This window comes from Eleutherodactylus coqui, chromosome 1, assembly GCF_035609145.1.
Source record: "Eleutherodactylus coqui strain aEleCoq1 chromosome 1, aEleCoq1.hap1, whole genome shotgun sequence".
Classification (NCBI taxonomy): Eukaryota; Metazoa; Chordata; class Amphibia; order Anura; family Eleutherodactylidae; genus Eleutherodactylus; species Eleutherodactylus coqui.
The window spans coordinates 485,063,631-485,085,014 of NC_089837.1; the positions used below are offsets into that span (position 1 = coordinate 485,063,631).

General features: G+C 42.0%; 1 protein-coding gene across 1 annotated transcript in view; it reads left to right on the forward strand.

Moving 5' to 3' along the window:
- The window catches only part of SUCLA2 (succinate-CoA ligase ADP-forming subunit beta), a 103,003-nt gene extending 91,246 nt beyond the window's left edge, over positions 1–11,757 (forward strand). The window contains exons 8-11 of the mRNA XM_066586107.1: positions 486–628; positions 2,084–2,204; positions 7,386–7,474; positions 9,958–11,757. Of these exons, the coding sequence (XP_066442204.1) occupies positions 486–628; positions 2,084–2,204; positions 7,386–7,474; positions 9,958–10,032 (428 nt within the window). The 3' untranslated portion in view covers positions 10,033–11,757. The remainder of the gene's footprint in view (positions 1–485; positions 629–2,083; positions 2,205–7,385; positions 7,475–9,957) is intronic.
- The last annotated feature ends 9,627 nt before the right edge of the window (positions 11,758–21,384 follow it).

A 21,384-nucleotide genomic window follows, 5' to 3' on the forward strand; every position in this document is an offset into this window, starting at 1 on the left:
CTCAGCCTCCCGACCGTATATTTATGGTCTGTAGCTTATTTAGGTGAGTATAGAATGTAATGATAAACTGTCCCTCCTGCAGGCAAAAATGGTATTACCTCAACTAATGCTGTGCTGATGCATCATGGGATAGATGAGAAACTGAAAGTAAAATATCTCAGCCTCAAGTTGGTGCCTAATAAGCATCAGACAGGGGGCTGCACTGGCTGGAATATACAGAGGAGACCTCCAGAGTGTGACAGGCAAGTGAATAAGGCAATACAAGAAACTGTAGGTTTGGCAAGCAACAGCTCCTTAACCATTAGGCAGTAGTTATGCATATTCCTTGTAGCAGTATTCGTGTACATTGCCCTGATTTTGTAGTATTCCCCTCGCTGTGCAAGTACTGAATGAAAAGTTTGAAATCTCTCCCTGTGATCTATTTGGGAAACCAAGCATCTGAGAACAAGGCTTGCCAATTGTGATTCTGCCTCTATATGTTACAGTGAATGGTGCTGGCTTGGCCATGGCAACAATGGATATCATAAAACTTCACGGTGGAACTCCAGCAAATTTCTTGGATGTAGGTGGAGGCGCTACTGTCCACCAAGTAACTGAAGCCTTCAGACTAATCACGTCTGATAAAAAGGTAGCGGTCACTTTTTCCTTTTGCACTTTATCCCACTAGTAAAACCTAATTTTCCTTTTCTCTTACAGGTGTAGCTGTCCTTAATTATGGTAACTTCATTTACAGCTATTCAATGTTGAATAGCTGTGATTGGCTGATGCCACGTGGCGTCAGCCAATCACAGCCATTCAATGATGTCATTGAATGGTTGTGATTGGCTGACGGTGCGTGAGTTAACCAATCTCAGCATTAGCTTTCTGGAGGTGGGGATTTCAAGCCCCGCATCCAGAAAGCAATGCTCTGTCGGGGACCAGGAGGGAGCAACAGCCTGCAGCAGTGCCGCAGAACGCTGGGGCAGGTGAGTAATGTTTTTTTTTTTTGACAGTTTTTTTTTTTTGTATAAGCGGCGTATAAGACGACCCCCGACTGCAGAGCAGATTTTTCGGGGTTAAAAGGTTGTCTTATACGCCGAAATATACGGTACATTATAGTTGAGTTATCATAGCGCTTTAATGTCAGGTCAGTGTTGGCTACCTATAAACATCTGTCTGTTATCCTGGTCAATCTGTATGGAATACTCAGTTTTGATACATTTTGCATTGTTGATGTTACTTTAAAAAAAATGCATGTTTTTTTTTTTTTTTTTAATTTCGGGGAAATCCATTATTGTATCTCTGATCTCTGCTGTGAATAATCCAGTTCTGTAGCTTACCAGGCTGCGTATTCTGCATTTTTCTTTTGGCCTCCAGGTTACATGTCCACAACTCTGACGATGCTCTGTGCCCTGCAGTTAATAGGGCAGATTTTTGACAACTACCAAAAAAATACTCTTGCTCACAGTAACCAATCATAGTGCAGCTTTCATTTTTAATAGCAATATACAAAATTAAACCTTTACAGTGATTTCTTGCTATATGGGTAAGTTGGTTTTTTTTGTGTGTTTTTTTTTTCTTTTTTCTTTTTTAGCAATTGTGCTGAATCTGCTCCACTAACTGCAGGACACAGCATTGTCAGAGTGCTGGTCATGTGACCTGGAGGCTGGAAGAATAGTGCAGAATACACACCCATGGAGGGGACGGTCTAAAGAATTAGATGATTGTTAGCAGAGGTCAGTTATACACTTTCCTAAAATAAAAATTTAAAAATTCGGAAAAATCAAGCGATTGAAGTTTTTTTTTTTTTTGTTTTTTTTTAACATCCTTCAAATTTACGCTAATTAGACCTTGAAGCAATTTTCTGAATACAAAATAGTTCTGGATGTGCAGCACAGTGGGATGTATAGTGTTGAGCCTGACCTAAGTTTATGTGGTCGTGTAACACATTTGTTTCACCCTGCAGATTATTTCATGCATTGCATTTTTGTTAAATCTCTTACCACATCTGCTGCTTTTTTCTCTGGATTTCATATTTTGTACTTCTACTCTTTTAGTATTGAAGTCTACTGTAACACTGTAAATATATTTTTTTCGTATTCAGGTACTGGCTATCCTAGTGAATATTTTTGGTGGAATCATGAGATGTGACGTTATTGCACAAGGCATCATAATGGCTGTAAAGGATCTGGAACTAAGGATACCAATTGTGGTCCGCTTACAAGGTGACTAATTGGTTATTTTTCATGTAGTTTTAACTAGATACTATATGTGTCAACTTTCAAGATTTTGCCCCTTGTCCGCCTCCAAGGTCATGCCCACAATGCACCGCTCTTACAGGAAGTGTGAAATGTTCTAAATCAGAGGGTCTTTTATGTAGCTCAATGTAATTTTAAGGAACTCGCCAAAAAAGCTGACCAATATTGGGGTTTTTTCGTGTGTATATCTTAAACTTGACTGCATATATCCATATACCCTGGTGCACTTTGATGGCTATATACAAATTTGAAACTCTGCCCGATATCACGCTCGCCAACATGCGATGTCCCCGCAGATGTGACACATTTTTGTATATAAAACCACCTCGCATCCCTTCAGATGGACATTACTGGATCTCCCAACCTTAATGCTGTTGTTTTCCTACAATCATCCCACGGATCCCAAGTGAAATAGAAGCGATCTAAAGTATTAAGACTAGCGGTCAAGTATGCCATGTTACGGACCTCGCTAATTTGGTGAATAAAATATGTAGAAGTAGGGGAAGGCTGCTTCCAATGAAGGGCGATCAAACATTTGGCTGCAGTAACAAAAGTAGGAACATCGCAGAATGGTATTTATTGGTTTTTCTGGGTTGAATGTTAAGAAGGTAATTCAAGGAACAAAGGGGTCGGAAATAAGAGACTGAACCGAAGACCAAAAAGGTCTAAGAAGATAAGTCCCAGTAGATATGAAATGAGGTCCTCGAATTCACTGGCATTTCGAAAACTGATCAGTAATGGAAGGAGAGAATTTGTGGAGGACAGCTGGGGTATAATACTAATGTAATAGCATTTTATATTGGTTCCTTCTATACAAGCTACAGAGAGAAGCCTAACCTGAGTTGCGCCATATAATTTGCTAAGTAGCCAATGAACGCTCCCTCTGGAGATACTGTTCCCACCTAAGCATATAGCCATTCTTGTCTTCGTACACGGGGGGCAAAACAAAAAGTAGCTGATAAGTGTTTGATATCAATTCTTTCAAAGCAGGAAAAGAGAATTGGATATTTGGACCTTGCCATTACTATAAAATAAACACAATTAGCTGTATAAGTGCTAATCAGAGCTTTTCTATTTCTGTCCACTTACTGTAAGCATGAAGGGTAATCCAAGATGGAAGTTGGCGTCAATGCGCAGAATAGTAATAGTTAATATGAGGGAGAGATCAGCTTCCCTGAGATACTGGTGCAGTCCTAGCAGAGCTATGAATACGATGATGGCTACCTGTCAAGACAAAAAAAACAGATTGAATGCGATGTAGCATTGGTGTAACTATAGGGGGTGCAGGGAATGCAGTTGCACCCGGGCCCAGGAGCCTTAGGGGGCCCATAAGGCCTCTCTTCTTCATATAGGGAGCCCCGTACTATGAATAAAGCATTATAGTTGGGGGGCCCTGTTACAGGTTTTGCATTGGGGCCCAGGAGTTTCACGTTACAGCTCTTGGATGTAGGGTACAGACCTTTTGCAGTTAGGTAAAAGGTAGCTGCACTTTCACTTCAAAGCACTCCCGCATAGATATTTATTTTGTGTGATGTCTGCAAGAACACAAGACCGCTGAGGATGCTGGGGTTTGATGTTCCACCAGTCGGTGCCCCTAATCATATGACCTTTATTCTGCAGGCTTGTGCTTGTCTGCACAATAGACAGATGTGTAAAGGAGATGATTAGATGATGTAGAATCAGAGCAAAGAGGGTATAGTTGGAAGATAAAATAGGAACATCAATGCAGAATGGCAAAATGAGGAGTTCTGTGCATGGAGATAAGTCACCAATAACATTTATGAACATGTACAAGAATATGGGGCTATTTTTGGAAATTGCTAATAATAGAATTGGCAACAAAAAATCCAACAGCCGCCTATTCTCCTTTTCTAATTGGATGTTCTCTTTCCTCATGCAGTGAAATCTCTGTTCCTATTCCTGTCAGGTTTCTGTTTCTTTTGAACAGTCTGAACTGTGGATCCTGCTAGTCTGATGTCACCTTCAAGATTCATGGCATTGATGGCAATTGGAACTCCACGTCAATTGGCATTGCGCATTACTTTGAGCATAGTGATTGCAGAGGAAGCCGCTACTTTTAAGATTTAAAGATTCTTTGCTTTAAAACGAGACCAAAATTGGGTTTCTAGCCGAGTTCTAACCAATGTTAATGCAGGTTGAAGAAGCAGCTGCATAAACTTAGGGGTTAGGGACATCAAAACATGTGCTGGTAGGCTGCAGGGAGAGGAGAAAGTTCTGCGTAATCTTTTCTGTCCCTGTATGACTTCAGATGACCCCACGGGAGGGGTAACACGGACTCTTGGTCATGTTATTAGGCCCTTATCAGTTAAAAATCATACATTACTTGCTCTCTGATTGTCACGATATCTGGGAACGAGGAGGTCTTCTTGTTTTTCTTTCCAGAAAAGGAATGATTTAGATGAGAACTTGCTTCTTTAATTACGTCTCTGCACCTAATTAGGCTGTTTTTTTGACTCCACGACTCAATCATTTAAGGGTACTTTTACATGGGATGATGCCGACAGCTCGTCCCAGCGATAAGCCTTCCCGTGCTTTTACACAGGATGAGCAAAACTGACAGAATGGAGGCGGAGCAGGACTTGAATCGTTCTCGCCCATCCTCCTCCATTCATAGTAAATAGGCAGTCGTTCCCTTATGAACGATCCGCCTTTCAGTTTTCTGCATGCAGAAAATGCCCGACGAACGAGAAGTGGCAGACTTCTCATTCGTCGTTCAGTCGGGGCACACATTTACACTGAAAAATTGATTCAGATTCTCGCTGGATCGCAGGAATCGAAACGATAATCTTTCTGTTTAAAGGCCCCTTAAGCCCTTGGATGCTGCAGTCAATGCTGACCACGGTACTCAAGTAGTCCAGCAAAAATACAAGCCCTCTTACAGCTAAGTTCATGGGAAGACAAATTCTCAATAAAATATTTATTGTGTGAAAGTAGGAAAAAAAAATGTTGGTGTCACATTTAACGTATCTACACTGGATGAGGAATGCTGCAAAAATCTCAAAACTGTGTAGAAATTTTTTTTCTTTTTTAAATTAAAGCCTCACCTATTAAGAAATAAAATATTGAAATCTCCTGGCTCCCGGCTCCAATGGATAACAGCGATCATGTAAAGTAAGAAAAAGATTAAAAAAAAGAAAACAGTGTGAGGGGGGGAGTTAAAGCTTCATCTCCCCTCAGAGATCATACCCGTGAAGGAGGATTAAATTACGTACCAAAGGCCTGCGGATTTATCTGCGGACCTTACCCCCGCTTCTGCGTACACTCCGTCGCTAAAGTGGCGGATGCATGCGCAAAAGCAGCTGTTTGACTGGGTAATTTAAAATCTTCCTGCTCTTGGCTACCAAACGTAGCCAAGAAACCGGAGATTTCACGGGGGGCCACGGAACGTGGTCCATAGTCCGTGATCGTCGCTATGCAATGGATAGCGGCGATCATGTAAAAGTAAAAAAAAATAAATTTCACCTCCTGTCACAGATCCGGGTAGGTGAAAGTACATAAGGCCTCCGGTGATGTCCCCCTTATATTTATCCGCGGACCTTTTCCCAACTTCGGCGCATGCGCTCTTCGGCAAGATGGTGGAAGTAAGCACAGAAGCTGGGGAGGGCCCGGGAAATTTAAAATCTTCTGGCTACTAAAGGTAGCTGAGATCCTGGAGCAGTGACCAAGGGCTGCGGTTATCGATCTCCAGTCATGTGATCAGCATTATCCAACGGATAATGGCGATCACTTAAAGTGTGATACACCTTTTAGTTTCGGCCCTACTGTGCATATGAATATTATTAGGGCCACTGAGTGTTTCTGAACACGGGGAAAACGGAGGTATTCGTTTTGGGGTGAAAGTCTTCATTCATATGTGTGCTGTACAAAAAAAAAAGTTTTTAAAATGACGTAATTGCCAAAAAATGAGAATTATAATTTTTTCCGCTTACATTGCTTAGATTCATTCAAAAACACTGGTGTCAAAAAATGCAGTACACCCCTAGAGGAATTAATTAAGCGGTCTAGTTTTCAAAATGGGGTCATTTATAGGGTTTCTATATCGTTTTGGCCGCTCAAAGGCAGTGTGCAAAGGGGCCTAAAACACCTTCAAGCAAAATGTCTGTTCTGAAAGCCAGCGGCTGCTCCTTTTGGTTTGAGCCCCGTTGTTTTCTTCAGATATAATAATAGGGCCACAATGGGCATGTTTCTGAACACGGGACAAATGGGGGTGTCCATTTTGGGGTGTAAATCCTCCTTTTCATGTCCACTATAGATTAAAAAAAAAAAATTTTAAATGGCATATTTGCAAAAATATGAAATTTTATTTTTTTCCGCTAAATTGCATTAACTCCTGAAAAAAATGGGGGGGGGGGGTCAAATACTCATGACCCCCCCTCAGTGACTACATTAAGGAGTGTAGTTTTAAAATGGGGTCATTTGGGGGGGTATCTATCATTCTGACACCTATGAGCCTTTGCAATCTTGGCTTGGTGTAGGAAAGCAAAGTGTTTCTCAAAATGTTGATATGTAATGTTAAATGTGTACGTCTCCTAAATGATTTAAAAAGAAAAAGTTTTTCAAATGTGCATCCAGAATAAAGTAAACAGATGGAAATATATATATTAGCAACAATTAGTACAGTATGTTTGCACATATTTGAGATATTACAGTTGGAAAGCTGCATTGAAATGGTTTACAAAATGTTCCCAATTTTGTCGCTTTTAATAAATATACACAATTTCTATTGGTTTTTTGTACCACCTAGATGAAGAACAGCATGTGGTGAAAAAACAATGTCAGAATCACTTGGATATGCAAAACCTTTACGGAGTTATTCTATGTTAAAGTAATGCATGTCAGATTTCCAAAATTTGGAAATCGCTACGGTGCAAACGGGTTTGGTCACTAAGGGGTTAAACACACTTAAGAAACCCAAGTTACATTCCAACTATCTTGACTTGTGCCGTTGTAAAACTTACAAGAAGTTTGGTATTGTTTTTTTGTTCTTTTTGGGAGGGCCTTTGCAATGTTAGTGTCTCTGTTAACAGATTTGCTCTTTGTAAAATTTCAAAACTAAAAACTGAACTTTCCTCCTCCAGGATTTTTTTTATTTTTCCTCACTAAGCGGTTTCTCTCTTCTTTCCTCAGGTACTAGAGTCGATGATGCTAAAGCACTGATAACAGCCAGCGGTCTGAAAATTCTTGCATGTGATGATCTGGATGAAGCTGCGAAAATGGTAATTGTTAAGTCTCTGCCATTGACAGCTCTCGGAAAAGGAGCTTTAGATATTTTGTCCTCTGAACCTGGCTTATCCGATTAAAGATTCTGAAAGATCTCATCCTGTGATCAGAGCGCACAATGAGACTCCGATCCCTGTTGGCCCAGATACTTGAAGTTGTTGTTCCAACCTGAATGATGAGCAATAGTAAGGGTCCTTTTCCACGGAGCGAGATATCATTCGCATGAGTGAGTAATGGTACAGTTCACTCGTTCAGCCGGTTTATACAGGCAGATGTATTGTTTTAATTTCCTTCACTCAGTCATTCGTTCAGCATACCAGTGACTATAAATGACTGACCGATCGCTGTTTACACGCAATAAGTTGTTAACGAGCATACGATTACTTTGATACTTGCATAGAATGAACGATCAGTGAAGGAATTACTGTTCGTGGTTCAATCATTGGCCATATTAACACTGAAGATTATCGTTCAAATTCGCATGAACCAACGGTTTTTGTTTTTTTTTTAACAAGAATCGTTCCGTGTTTAAAGCGCCTTAAGTTATTGCGCAATACAAAAATAACATGTTATGCAATTTGGCTACAACCTCACACGGTGGATTTTGGGGCGGATGTCTAAGCATGTGGATTTTGACATGTAACACTCATATTTTGATTCAGATTTCTCTCCCTTCATTTGAGGAGGTAAATTCCTTCGCTTAAAATCCGCCGCTCATGTCAATTCCACTGTGCAGTTTCAGGGGTTTTTGTTTTTTATTAGTTTTTTTGGTTTTTTTTACATATTCTGTGGATTAGAATTGTTAAAATTTCACCCACATGACTTGTACTGTAAATGCTGTGGAGATTCCACAATATTTATGCTACATGTAAATCTACTCTAAGGTCTCTCTCACACAAGCGATTTTCTACAGCGTTTTAAGTGGGCGTTATTAACCCTTTCCAATCCAATTTTGGATTCAGGGTTACCTAAAAGGCTTTCTCTTTTTGCTGTTATACAACAGCGCCATCTGCTGGCTAAAGGCTGTGGAGCTCCGGCATCACTATCGCGCACGTGCACAGTTGAGCGCAGCGATTCTGCCCACAAACGGAGCAGATGATCTGTGTATGTGCATCAATGATGTCGGGCAGCACTACAAATTCTCACGACGCTCTAAGAGGGGTGGACTTGCGGGTAAAGCTTGCTGAGAGGAGTGATGGTCCAGACCGTTCTTCCTAACTTGCATGCCGCATGGAAAGAGCAGTTCGATCGGCAGGCAGAGCTGTCTTTTGGCAAGCTTTGCTTGTAAGCTCGCCTCTATCAGGCAGCACTGCAAATTCTCGCGACACGCTGATGCATGTATGAATCGATCTGCTGTCGCATTTGTGGGCAGTATCAACGTGCTTCACAAGAATTTGCGGCGCTGCCTGAGAAGGGATGGGTGGGTTTATGGTCAAAGCTTGCTGAGAAGAGAGACATTCTGGCCCACTCCTAATTTACATGCCGCACAGGAACATTTTAATCAGCTATTACCCAGGTATGGCTTTGTAAAAGGACATGGGACAATAAGTTTTCAAAACTGGGACAAGCGATTATTCTAGCGCCGGACTTAGTTTACAGTCTTAATAAAGACTGACAGGTTCCCTTCAAACTTCTGTTTTTTGGTCATTCAAGATGGCTGACCTTCAGACCACCTGATCCCCACAGTGCATTGCTAGTGCAAAACAGCCGATACATTATACGTGTTTTCTGGCTGGCACTGCTCACGTGAGCTGACAGCTGGCCTCCCACGGTAACAGCAGAGATAGGTGAAAACACAGAATCGCCACTGTTAACCCCTAACATACCATGTTCAATGTAGATCATTGCATGTAGAGGGTTCACAGAGGGAACCGTCGGCCCTCTGCTATGTAATTGTGATAGGCTGGTGGGTTGTCATGTCAGCCAGACACTGATGTCCAGGCCTGCCATGGCCATTGCTATTTTCCATACCACATTATTCACCAAAACTTCATTTATACTTCACATGATATCATCCATGGTTGCAGGTATTGAAAAAAAAAAGGCCAATTTCTGATGAAACTCTACCATTAAATCATGCATCCCATTACTCCCTTCCCATTTGAAGTTTTTTGGGCCGAATCCAAAATGGAAAGGGAGTGCCAAAAAAGATTTCCCCCACCCATCCATCTAAGTGTTCTACACGGTTTCCTACTTATATTCCTTTTCATACAGAAGCTATATTCTGGGTGGCCCAGACCTTTGAATCACCCATCCTATTCGGCTTACAGATCCGCTTTAAAAATGAAGGTACATGTGCAAAGCCAAGGATAAGGAAACCGATCCTTAAGATTCATTAACTATAGAATACATAATGCTTTGTATTATACTTATGGGTACTTTGTAAAACCTCCAGTCCTTATTATTGGTCTGTTCAGCTTTGGAAGTTGCATAACACTTTGCATGCATTATAATACATTCATTCCTTTATCCTCTCTAGGTTGTAAAGCTTTCAGAAATTGTAACATTGGCGAAACAAGCTCAAGTGGACGTGAAGTTCCAGCTACCAATCTAATGCTGCACCAGTGTATTGTTGGTTTGGAAGCTTGTGGTTTTCTCCTTCTCTTGTCAAAGTTTTAATTATAGGCTTAAAATGACTTAAAAATGGTTGCTATTTACCAAGATGCTGCTTCAGAAATAAACATTACTTCACGTCTATAGTGACAGTATTCTTCCATTCTGAATTACCCATCACAGCCTACCTACTATAGAGAATTACTGAAGCTATAGCTGACGTACAAGATGTTTCTCCATAAGAGTATTCTGTATCCTGTAACAGTCTACTGTATATGGTATGTGAATGCCCTACAGGATTATTGGATAAGTCCTCTTGCATTGCATCCGGAGACTGTCTTTCCTTGATTTTCTATCTTGCTTCTTGTGAGATATAATTGAACATCTTCTACTTTAGCTACAGTTTTGCTTAAAGCCATTACTATACAAAGTGCTGAATGTAGACACAAATGTACTCTTAGATGGTAAAATGGTTATTACTTTTTACCATCAATTCATCATACCATGCAGAACCATCAGTTACCTCCATAGATAAATTACTACTTAAAGTAGTTGTACACTTGTAAGCAATTGATAGCGCACCCACAAAATAGGTCAGTAGTAGATCGGTGACAGAGAGCTCCTTTCCTAGTGCAGTGATCAGACTTGGTATTGCAGGCTAAGTTCCTGCTCACTTCAGTCTGAACTTTGCCTGTAATATCAAGCCTGGCCAGTGCAGTAAGATCGGAGCTGTCTACTTCCGTTCAGTGCACATGCACACCGCCACAGAGAACAGCTGGGAGTCCCAGACTGCAGACACCCGCTGATCTACTATTCATGGCCTATCCTAAACAGAGGCAATCAACAGTTTACAACTGGGCAGCACATTAAAGTCTGATGGTGTTTTCTGTTGGTGTTGGTAATCTGATGCAGAAGCTATACAGATCTGTACCATTTAGTACACCAACACCTAGAAACTAGTGTCATTTGAACTGATATGTAAATATCATAGGGCCTTCATCACCAATGTCTTTGTTGATGGATCGGATTGATCTATAATATGGTTTCTCAGGTTTCCTTCGGGCTTTTAATGTTTTAGGGCAAGAACAGCACTGCAGACTATGCCATTGTCCTTAAGAACATTAGAACTACCGACAGATCAGAATTACTCCAAATGCATCAATTTCAATAGACTTTAGTAAACTGCAGTGCCAGCAAAGTAATAGTTTTCCCTAATGTCCATTGGTAAGGTAAAGAAGTGCTTGAGGCAGACTATTTACTGTATCGCAGGTCATTGTAGAGCTTCACGTGTTTATTTTAGTACAGCAATGGCAGCTAAATAGATATTTAGGGCCTGTCAGCACTTGGATTTGTTTTTGGTGTTTTGGATTGTTTCTTCAGTTATTCACCTTTTACTCTAAGTTCCTGCTACTCTTGTAAAAAGTGGTGAGACTGATCCTTACAAGTTCCTTTTATGTCACGGAAATACTCTGTATACAAGTAGAGCAAAGTAGGGTTACCCAGATTTTCTGCAAGTCCTGAAACCACTGAACGTTAGGATCCATAGTTCACTGTGTGCAGCTTGTGTTTTATATGCTCTTTACTGCTATGTTCTTCCAGGCACCCCATGTATATACACATGTATAAAAGGATTTCAAAATCGGTTCTGAAACCTATTTAACAAAGGTGAAAGATATTACATTTTGACAGAATTGAATATCAACCAATAAAACTGTAAACTTTGAAAGCTTTTTTTTCTGTTGTGTCTAAGTGACCAGAAAGTCTTGAATGTGGCTACTGATGTTAAAGGGGTGTTATGGGATAAAGCATATTCCAGAAGATTTCACTGATTTGCTCCAGATTGGTTATAATGAGAAGCTTCATGCATGAATATATGGATTTGAACTCACGGATGCTCCCTGTCAGCCCCCATACCCTTCTGGTTTATTGAAATAAGTACAATACAGTTATACTGAATATGACGCACCAATTACATGCATACCCCTCCCAACATCATAACTCATGATTTTCCCAGTATGTAATTATGATGATTAACATATGTTTACGCCCCAGGTGTATGTTGCTATGTGAACACGTTATTCCTATATACCCACGTAGCATAGACTTTATTAATATTCCAATCTGGACCAAGGAATCCAAGGGAGGAGATAAGGAGCAGCCCCCCCTTATGAGCGGTGGGCATCGCAGGTCTTTCTCATAAGAAACACATCTCAGGACTTAACACTGTCTACAGAACTGTGTGTAGGAGTGTGTTGGAGATACTGCAAAATCACACAGTGTACAGTATTGAACCAGTTAACCATTTCACTGCTAGCTATTTTCCATGAAGGTGGATATATGAAATTATATATATATATAATTTTTTTTTTTTTGCATAGGCTGATTTAGGAAACACATTTATATTTTTATATTATTACTACAACAGGGGTATTCTGGAATTTTCAATTGATAACCTATTCTCTGACTAGGTAATCAGTTGGGATAGGTCATCAGTAGTTGATCAACGGTGATCTGCCGCTCGGGATCCTTGTCCATTGGCTTGATCGTCTAGCTTCAGGGCCAGTGCAGCGGAACGAACGTTGTCATCAGTGGTCAGGGTAAGAAATAAAAGTGTCTGCTTCTCTCCCACTGCAATCAATGGGAGTGCCACACTTCTATTTCATTCCTGACTCCTCTTTATGATCAGCCATATTGTGTGAAACATTGGTAAAATGAAAACTAACACTGCATGACAATTTTGTTTGGATACAAAAGTGTGTCGGACTTTCCTTTATTAATTAGCTACTCACTGGGTTTTTATGATAAAACAAAAATGCCAAAAACTGCATACGTTTATCCAGCCATTTGTTTTAGCAGTCGAAGATTTAGTTTCTTATGAAATGTGTCTGAATAGTTTCCTTTACTATATGATCTCTTTCTGTTTCCTGATCCGTTGGCTGTCTGTGAGAGGGAACAGAGGCTGCAATTACATGGGCGATATTCCCGTAGGAGTTCTGTCGGATTGCAATATGGGCAGACCTTGCACAGGAAAATAACCCATTGAATACAAGACACTGACAAAGTGGCCTAATTTTGGGTGATTCTTGTTCAAGAATTGCCAGTTTATCTCCCATGAGTGTGAATAAGTGTGATGCATTTTTTTAGCACTTTACTATAATACAAGTCACATGTTAACTCAAAAACACTTCAAAATTGCTGGAAAACTGGTCAGATGTTCAATGACTATCGCCCATGTAAATGCAATCATCTATTCCTTCTGACAATTTGATACAATGTATCAGTCTAGCGATCTTTACTACTTAATTGATTTTTTTTCTTCTCCCTATTATGACAAAACTAATAATTTTTGAAGCACAGCATTCAAGGTACCTGGTATACGGGTCAATATGCACCTGAATAATCGTTCAAACGAGCAAAGACAGGTGACTGTCAGATCATGTGCCCACGGCCCCCAACAGGGCACTGAGCGAAAAGTTGCTAATTGTCCACAGTCGTTCCGTTTCAGCGCAGTGAAATGGCGCGACTACTGAGCAGCCTGTGTGAACGGATCTTTGAAGGATTCCTGTTTACTGTGAATGAAGGAGGACTTCCGTAAGATCTGACTCTCTCTCCACCTCCATTCTCTGACAGACTATCGCTCCAATGTAAAAGCAAGATGATAGTCTCTGGGATGGCCTTTGGGCACTTAAAGGGGTTGTCCCGCGCCGATGCAGGGGTTAAAAAAGAACACCGCACAGCGCTTACCTGAATCCCCGCGCTCCGGTGACTTCTTACTTACCTGCTGAAGATGGCCGCCGGGATCTTCTCCCTCGGTGGACCGCAGGGCTTCTGTGCGGTCCATTGCCGATTCCAGCCTCCTGATTGGCTGGAATCGGCACGTGACGGGGCGGAGCTACACGGAGCCCCATTGAGAAAAGGAGAAGAACCGGACTGCGCAAGCGCGTCTAATTTGGCCATTAGACGCTGAAAATTAGACGGGCACCATGGAGACGAGGACGCTAGCAACGGAACAGGTAAGTGAATAACTTTTGATAACTTCTGTATGGCTCATAATTAATGCACAATGTACATTACAAAGTGCATTAATATGGCCATACAGAAGTGTATAGACCCACTTTATTTCGCGGGACAACCCCTTTAAGTCATACTTTGTAAAGATACATTTCAGACTTTTTCTTTTCTAAACTTTCTAAATGTTCAGTTTTCTCTTCCAGGCTTATGGTAAAATAGGTTATCATACCGCTTTTCAGGGCAGTGACCAAGACTCTGGTAAGATGGACTTTTACAATGGATATTTTTTTAGCCTTCACTTACACTTTTGTAGCACCTTATTATACAAGTCTTTACAAGGGAAAAGTCAGGCAGGCCAAGCAGATTAGTATAGATGTAAGAGTTCAGGACTTTTGAGAAAAATAGAACCTCTCTTTGCTCTGTACTGTATGGTGATAACAGGAACAACTTCCAAGGCCCTTAGATGCCGGATCTAAGGCAAACCTGAGAAAATGTCAGAGTGCAATTCTTTCTTCTTAGATTTTACTTATCAGTTTCTAACAAAAGGCTAAAGACAGAAGGTATTCCCCAGGGATGCAGCACACAGAATGCTTCTTTTTTTTCATAAAAGGCAATAAACGTTTCCCGTAAACCCCGTTAGAAAATTCTAGTGCAAAAATCTAAAAGAATAAAGACTATTTTATAGCTGCTACTAGAGGAGATGGGTTCTTCTGAGTTGTGGTTTCTCTTTTTGAGTTTGCGGTGTATCGCCAATGCATTATGACACATAACTGCTGTGGATATCAAATCAACACAGTGGGAATCAAATTTCATCAATCTATTCCATAGTTAGTCCAAAAGGAAGGAAAAAGTTAGCACTACTTTATATTGCAGCCTCTTCTATAGGGTTAGAAGCCTGTATAAACAATGGCGCTCTGCGTTATCACAGACCCAAACATCTCCAATAAAAAGGAGTATAAGATGCACACTATATATAAGCACTCAGTGCTAATAAAAAGCGTAGACACTTTGCGTGTACACACACTTCTTCAGACTTTGCACTGTTACAGCTATTCGCACTTGTCTGTCTCTACCCTTAAGATATACGGAATAAAGAAACCACAAGTTATCAGTGTGTGTCCGGAACTTGGATTCTTAAGGCCCATTTACATGGGCAGATGATCGCTCAAAGATCACTCAAACTGTCGTTTGAGTGACAGGTTTGAGCGATCATTTTGCATAAACTTTTAAGTAGCTACTCAGCTACTTAAAAGCAATTAAATGTGCAAATAAAGTCTTAGCTGAAAGCAGTTAATAGCCCCAGTGTTTTTATCTGCATTCAGACCCTTTGTTCTCCAGCGGGAAACAATGCTATCAGCACTCCCCGTGAAGAACTGCTGATAAGGCTGAAGGACGATTTTTAGGTTGGACTGCATTTAACGATCAGCTAGCAGTGTCTGAACAGTGCACGATGGGCGCACATTTGGACGCAACGATCATCGCTAAAAGTTTTCCGTTTAGCTTTTTTTTTTTTTTTTTTAAGATCGCTCCGTGTAAATGGGCCTTTATCCCATAGTTAATTTGCACTTCAAATTCCAGATTCAATTGTTGCCAGAATGCTGAGCCCAAATCACTGCCAGTATCCAAACAAAGGATGTATTTACACAATATTTTCACGCAAGTTTTGTGCATTGTGAGACGCACAAAACTTGCACAAAAATAGACCCCATTAATTTCAGTGGGTCTATTTGCATGGCTGTTTTTTCTTTTGCAGCAATGCTACAAGACAAAGATTCACATGTCCTGTTTCAAGTGATTCTTGGACAAAAGTATATGCAAATATTGGGTGTCTGTTTTGGGTGTGACTTGCATCACACAGCAGAATCTAAGGCGCCACTCGCTATCTGCCATGTAAATATAAAATACAAGCGCAGGTATAGACACCCCATCCCTCATCATGCAGACAGCCAAATTTGCAGTATGGAGGAGCATTGTGCTGATGCAGAATACTGATGAACTACTACTCACACACCTAAACGCCCATTTACACAACGAATATCGCTCAAAAGCCATCTTTTGAGCGATAATCGTTGTCTAAATGTACCTATCTTTCAGTTTTCTGCCGAACGACTGTTTTCAGTTCTGAAAACAATCGTTCCGCAGAACAGCTGCTAAGCAGGACTGCATGCTGTTCTTTCTGCAGAGAGCTTCTTACAGCTGATAACATTGTTTCAGCTGTTCTCAGCTGTCAGCCCCACTTGCAGATCAAAGCGAAAGTCATCAGGAAACAGCAGGAGGTCCTGATTAAAACTCCTGCTGGCTCACACTCTGCTACTTGATACCAATAGGCATTCCTACCAAGTAGTAGTTTATGCAAAATGATCGCTCTAAAGCCGTCTCTTGACAGATCATGTTTCATTGTAAATGCACGCTAACACATATTGAAGAAGAGGTGGAGTTGCTAAATATTCTACTTGCAATACAAAGGGTGCCAGGCCAACTGATAACGTGTACAATGCAGGCTTACAACCTATTAATGATACAGAAATACATCTCTGCCAACACAGTGGCTTTAAAGAGGACAACGATAGCCAGTGCAAGAAAAAGTAAGTGAACTTTTAAAATTACCTGAATATTTGCATTGATTAATATAATGGGGCATGATTGTCTATATTTGTGACTAGAAGCACAAAAAACAATCTAAAAGGCCTTTTTTGTGTCCCAGTTAGCCGGTACAAACATTCATTTGTACGATCATTAGACCATGTAAAAGAAACAATCAGCTGACAAGCAAGCCATTACTCATTGTTGTGGCTTTTTTTAAGCAAGCATAAACCTTTTTGTTGGTTGGCTGCACATCTCTGCTGGTGATCAAGCAGCCGCCCAATGCTTGAAAAAGATTAGCGTTTATCATTGAAAATTTGACAGTTTCCTTGCAAATTGCACCCCAAAACTGTCAAACTTGTTTTGTGCCACATTTGTTATGTGTTTTAGAAATCCTTTGCAATGTCTGACAAAGGGGTGTTCCTTTGTAGAAAAGGGGTTATGGCCTGAATGTGACACTATGCGTCAAAATTTATTGACAAAAAGGTGAAATAAAGATAGTCTTAAAATTGGACAGATTTATCAATTAGTAGAGCCACTGTGATAAATCTGGCACATTTTAAGACTGTTTGACCTGTCTATTAGACAGCATTAATAAATTAGTCCCGCTGTGCTCAAGTCCTGACCATATTCTCTCTGAACTCCGGAGCACAGTAGGGGCTAGGAAGAGGCGGATACAACTTTAAATGAAACCATAATATAATCTAGACTGGTGCTGCTCCTTTAAGTGAAATAAAATGCCAATGTTAAGTACATATAGAAGTGGATGATGTAAGAAGTTACTTTTCAAGCAAAGTATTCATCAGCTCTTCTGCTTGCTAGTAGTAACCATCTTTCAAACTGGGAATTCCTTCAAATACAGTATGCTGAGTAAAGGAATAGAAAACTCACAGCCACCACTGGTGCAGTATATGTTTATTATACTCGTATGTCTTTATTATACTCATAAAATAGCAAGTGCTGTGAAATACTGTACAGAACTGTGTGTCTCCCTGCCAGCTGCCCGACATGAGTTTCGCTACTGCATGAGCTGTTTCCAGGACCTATTTTGACACACTGCATCTTCATTTCTACATATTTGCATCACTCAAAAAAAAAAAAAAAAAAAAAAAAGAAAAAACAAAACAAAAACGTAAATTTACGTTTAGATGATCAGTGTGTGTTACTATGTGCCTTCGCTTATTATCCAATAAAAAGGATTCATTTAAAAGCTGCAGCTAAAGTATTGAGTGAAAAAGATCCATGATTATCTGTCAGGGATGAAACACACCTATTACAGGATGATCACGGGGTACAAAATAGCCAATGATATCATGTATTACGAGCTCAATAGACAAAATCTACCCATTCGTAAAAATAAAATATTTGAGAGCGCTCACACCTCCAAGCATGTTCTCCAAGAGCGCCAACCATAGTTCAGCAGTTTGATTCTCTTAGGAGCCTCTTGAAAATTGAAACAAGTTGAGCATGATTTACTCTGTCAAATGAGCTAATGGAGTCAACCATAACCATTATTTTCTCACAGGCCCCGTGACATGTAGCGCAAAAACAATGCATTCTACATACGCTCCAGTCCATTTACTAGTGCTATTATGAGCATCACACAAGTCTGATAATACACATGTATGAATGCAGATTTAAAAACATCGTAAATTCATGGCAAAAAATCCCTCGTTTCGGTAAAATACAGATTAATTCATAAATTAGAGATGAGCGAACGTACTCGTTCGAGTATTAGCGTGTTCGAGATGCTCGTTACTAGAGGCGAGCACCATGCGATGTTCGAGTTACTTTCACTTTCATCTCTGAGACGTTAGCGCGCTTTTCTGGCCAATAGAAAGACAGGGAAGGCATTACAACTTCCCCCTGCGACGTTCAAGCCCTATACCACCCCCCTGCTGTGAGTGGCTGGGGAGATCAGGTGTCACCCGAGTATATAAATTGGCCCCTCCCGCGGCTCGCCACAGATGCATTCTGACATAGTTCAGGGAAAGTGCTGCTGATGGTGGAGCTGCTATAGGGAGAGTGTTAGGAGTTATTTTAGGCTTCAAGAACACCAACGGTCCTTCTTAGGGCCACATGTGACCGTGTGCAGTACTGTTGAGGCTGCTTTTTGCAGTGTTGCACATTTTTTTTTTGTATATCGGCCGTGCAGAGCATTGCGTCCGCAGTCTGCAGTAATTTTACATAGTATAGGGCCAGTAGTGCTGAGGCAGGGACAGTGAAAAAGGTGAAAGACATATACTGTCTATATAGGCAGTGGGCTTTTCCAAAAAAATTTGGGAAAAAACATTCTATTTGGGCTGCCTGTGACCGTCCTGAGTGTACTGCGTCTCTGCTGGGGGTAGTAGTCCTAATTAATACGCAGCCAGCTAAGTGTTACAGCAGGCTTGTGCAAAATTCTTTCCTGGCTCTGCTGTGCGTTCAGTAAGCGAAGTCAGCCTCCAACCACAGGCCAATAAGCGGCACATTTAATTACAGCGTTCTGTTTCTGCACTACTGGTAATACACCATGCTGAGGGGTAGGGGTAGGGGTAGGCCTAGAGGACGTGGACGCGGGCGAGGACGCGGAGGCCCAAGTCAGGGTGTGGGCACAGGCCGAGCTCCTGATCAAGGTGTATCGCAGCCGACTACTGCGGGATTAGGAGAGAGGCACGTTTCTGGCGTCCCCACATTCATCTCACAATTAATGGGTCCACGCAGTAGACCTTTATTAGAAAATGAGCAGTGTGAGCAGGTCCTGTCGTGGATGGCAGAAAGTGCATCCAGCAATCTATCGACCACCCAGAGTTCTGCGCCGTCCACTGCTGCAACTCTGAATCCTCTGGCTGCTGCTCCTCCTTCCTCCCAGCCTCCTCACTCCATTACAATGACACATTCTGAGGAGCAGGCAGACTCCCAGGAACTGTTCTCGGGCCCCTGGCCAGAATGGGCAGCAATGGTTCCGAATTCTCTCCCACTGGAGGAGTTTGTCGTGACCGATGCCCAACCTTTGGAAAGTTCCCGGGGTCCGGGGGATGAGGCTGGGGACTTCCGGCAACTGTCTCAAGAGCTTTCAGTGGGTGAGGAGGACAATGACCATGAGACACAGTTGTCTATCACTCAGGTAGTAGTAATTGGAGTAAGTCCGAGGGAGGAGCGCACAGAGGATTCGGAGGAAGAGCAGCAGGACGATGAGGTGACTGACCCCACCTGGTTTGCTACGTCTACTGAGGACAGGTCTTCAGAGGGGGAGGCAAGTGCAGCAGCAGGGCAGGTTGGCAGAGGCAGTGCGGTGGCCAGGGGTAGAGGCAGGGCCAGACCGAATAATCCACCAACTGTTTCCCAAAGCGCCCCCTCGTGCCATGCCACCCTGCAGAGGCCGAGGTGCTCAAAGGTCTGGCAGTTTTTCACTGAGAGTGCATACGACCGACGAACAGTGGTGTGCAACCTGTGTCGCGCCAAGATCAGCCGGGGAGCCACCACCACCAGCCTCACCACCACCAGCATGCGCAGACATATGATGGCCAAGCACCCCACAAGGTGGGACGAAGGCCGTTCACCGCCTCCGGTTTGCACCGCTGCCTCTCCCCCTGTGCCCCAACCTGCCACTGAGATCCAACCCCTCTCTCAGGACACAGGCACTACCGTCTCCTGGCCTGCACCCACACCCTCACCTCCGCTATCCTTGGCCCCATCCACCAATGTCTCTCAGCGCACCGTCCAGCCGTCGCTAGCGCAAGTGTTGGAGCGCAAGTACGCCGCCACGCACCCGCACGCTCAAGAGTTAAACGTGCACATAGCCAAATTTATCAGCCTGGAGATGCTGCCGTATAGGGTTGTGGAAACGGAGGCTTTCAAAGGTATGATGGCGGTGGCGGCCCTGCGTTACTCAGTTCCCAGTTGCCACTACTTTTCCTGATGTGCCGTCCCAGCCCTGCACGACCACGTCTCCCGCAACATTGTATGCGCCATCACCAACGCAGTTACTGCCAAGGTCCACTTAACAACGGATACGTGGACAAGCACAGGCGGGCAGGGCCACTATATCTCCCTGACGGCACATTGGGTGAATTTAGTGGAGGCTGGGACAGAGTCAGAGCCTGGGACCGCTCACGTCCTACCCACCCCCAGAATTGCGGGCCCCAGCTCGGTGGTGGTATCTTCGGCGGTGTATGCTTCCTCCACTAAACCACCCTCCTCCTCCTCAAGAATCGCAGGGGCAGAATTTGTCTCAATAATCAAATCGAAACCCTTCACAGTATAAGACAACTAAAATATAACTTTTATTTAAGAATATTTATAAAACAATTAGGGCTAAGACAAACCAGACATACATAGAGACAGAGAACAGAGATGGTCAGCGTGGGTAGATAAAAAGGTAGTAGTACCCAAACTAAACTTGTAGATACTTGAGACTAGGTGGTCGCTAGTATGATACGAGATGATCTTAGATTGTGACAGTAACAATCATTGATACGTAAGCTACACATACATGTGGAGTATAGATTACTTAAGATAGTGTCACAGGATAAATTCATTCAGTAGTCAACAAAGCTCAAGCTCCAAAATTAGAGGTATGTGGTTTATGTGGCTAGGTGCGATACCAAGCAACAATTCATAAGCCACTCACCACATAGGTAAAATTACCCTCAAAGAGCGTGGTGTTGACAATAATTCGAATGACAGCAGAGGCTGACTAAATTCAAAAGTCAGCAGCGCTGGACTTCAGTATTGAAGATGTAAAAAGAAAAATCCAAGGATCTCATATATTTAAGAA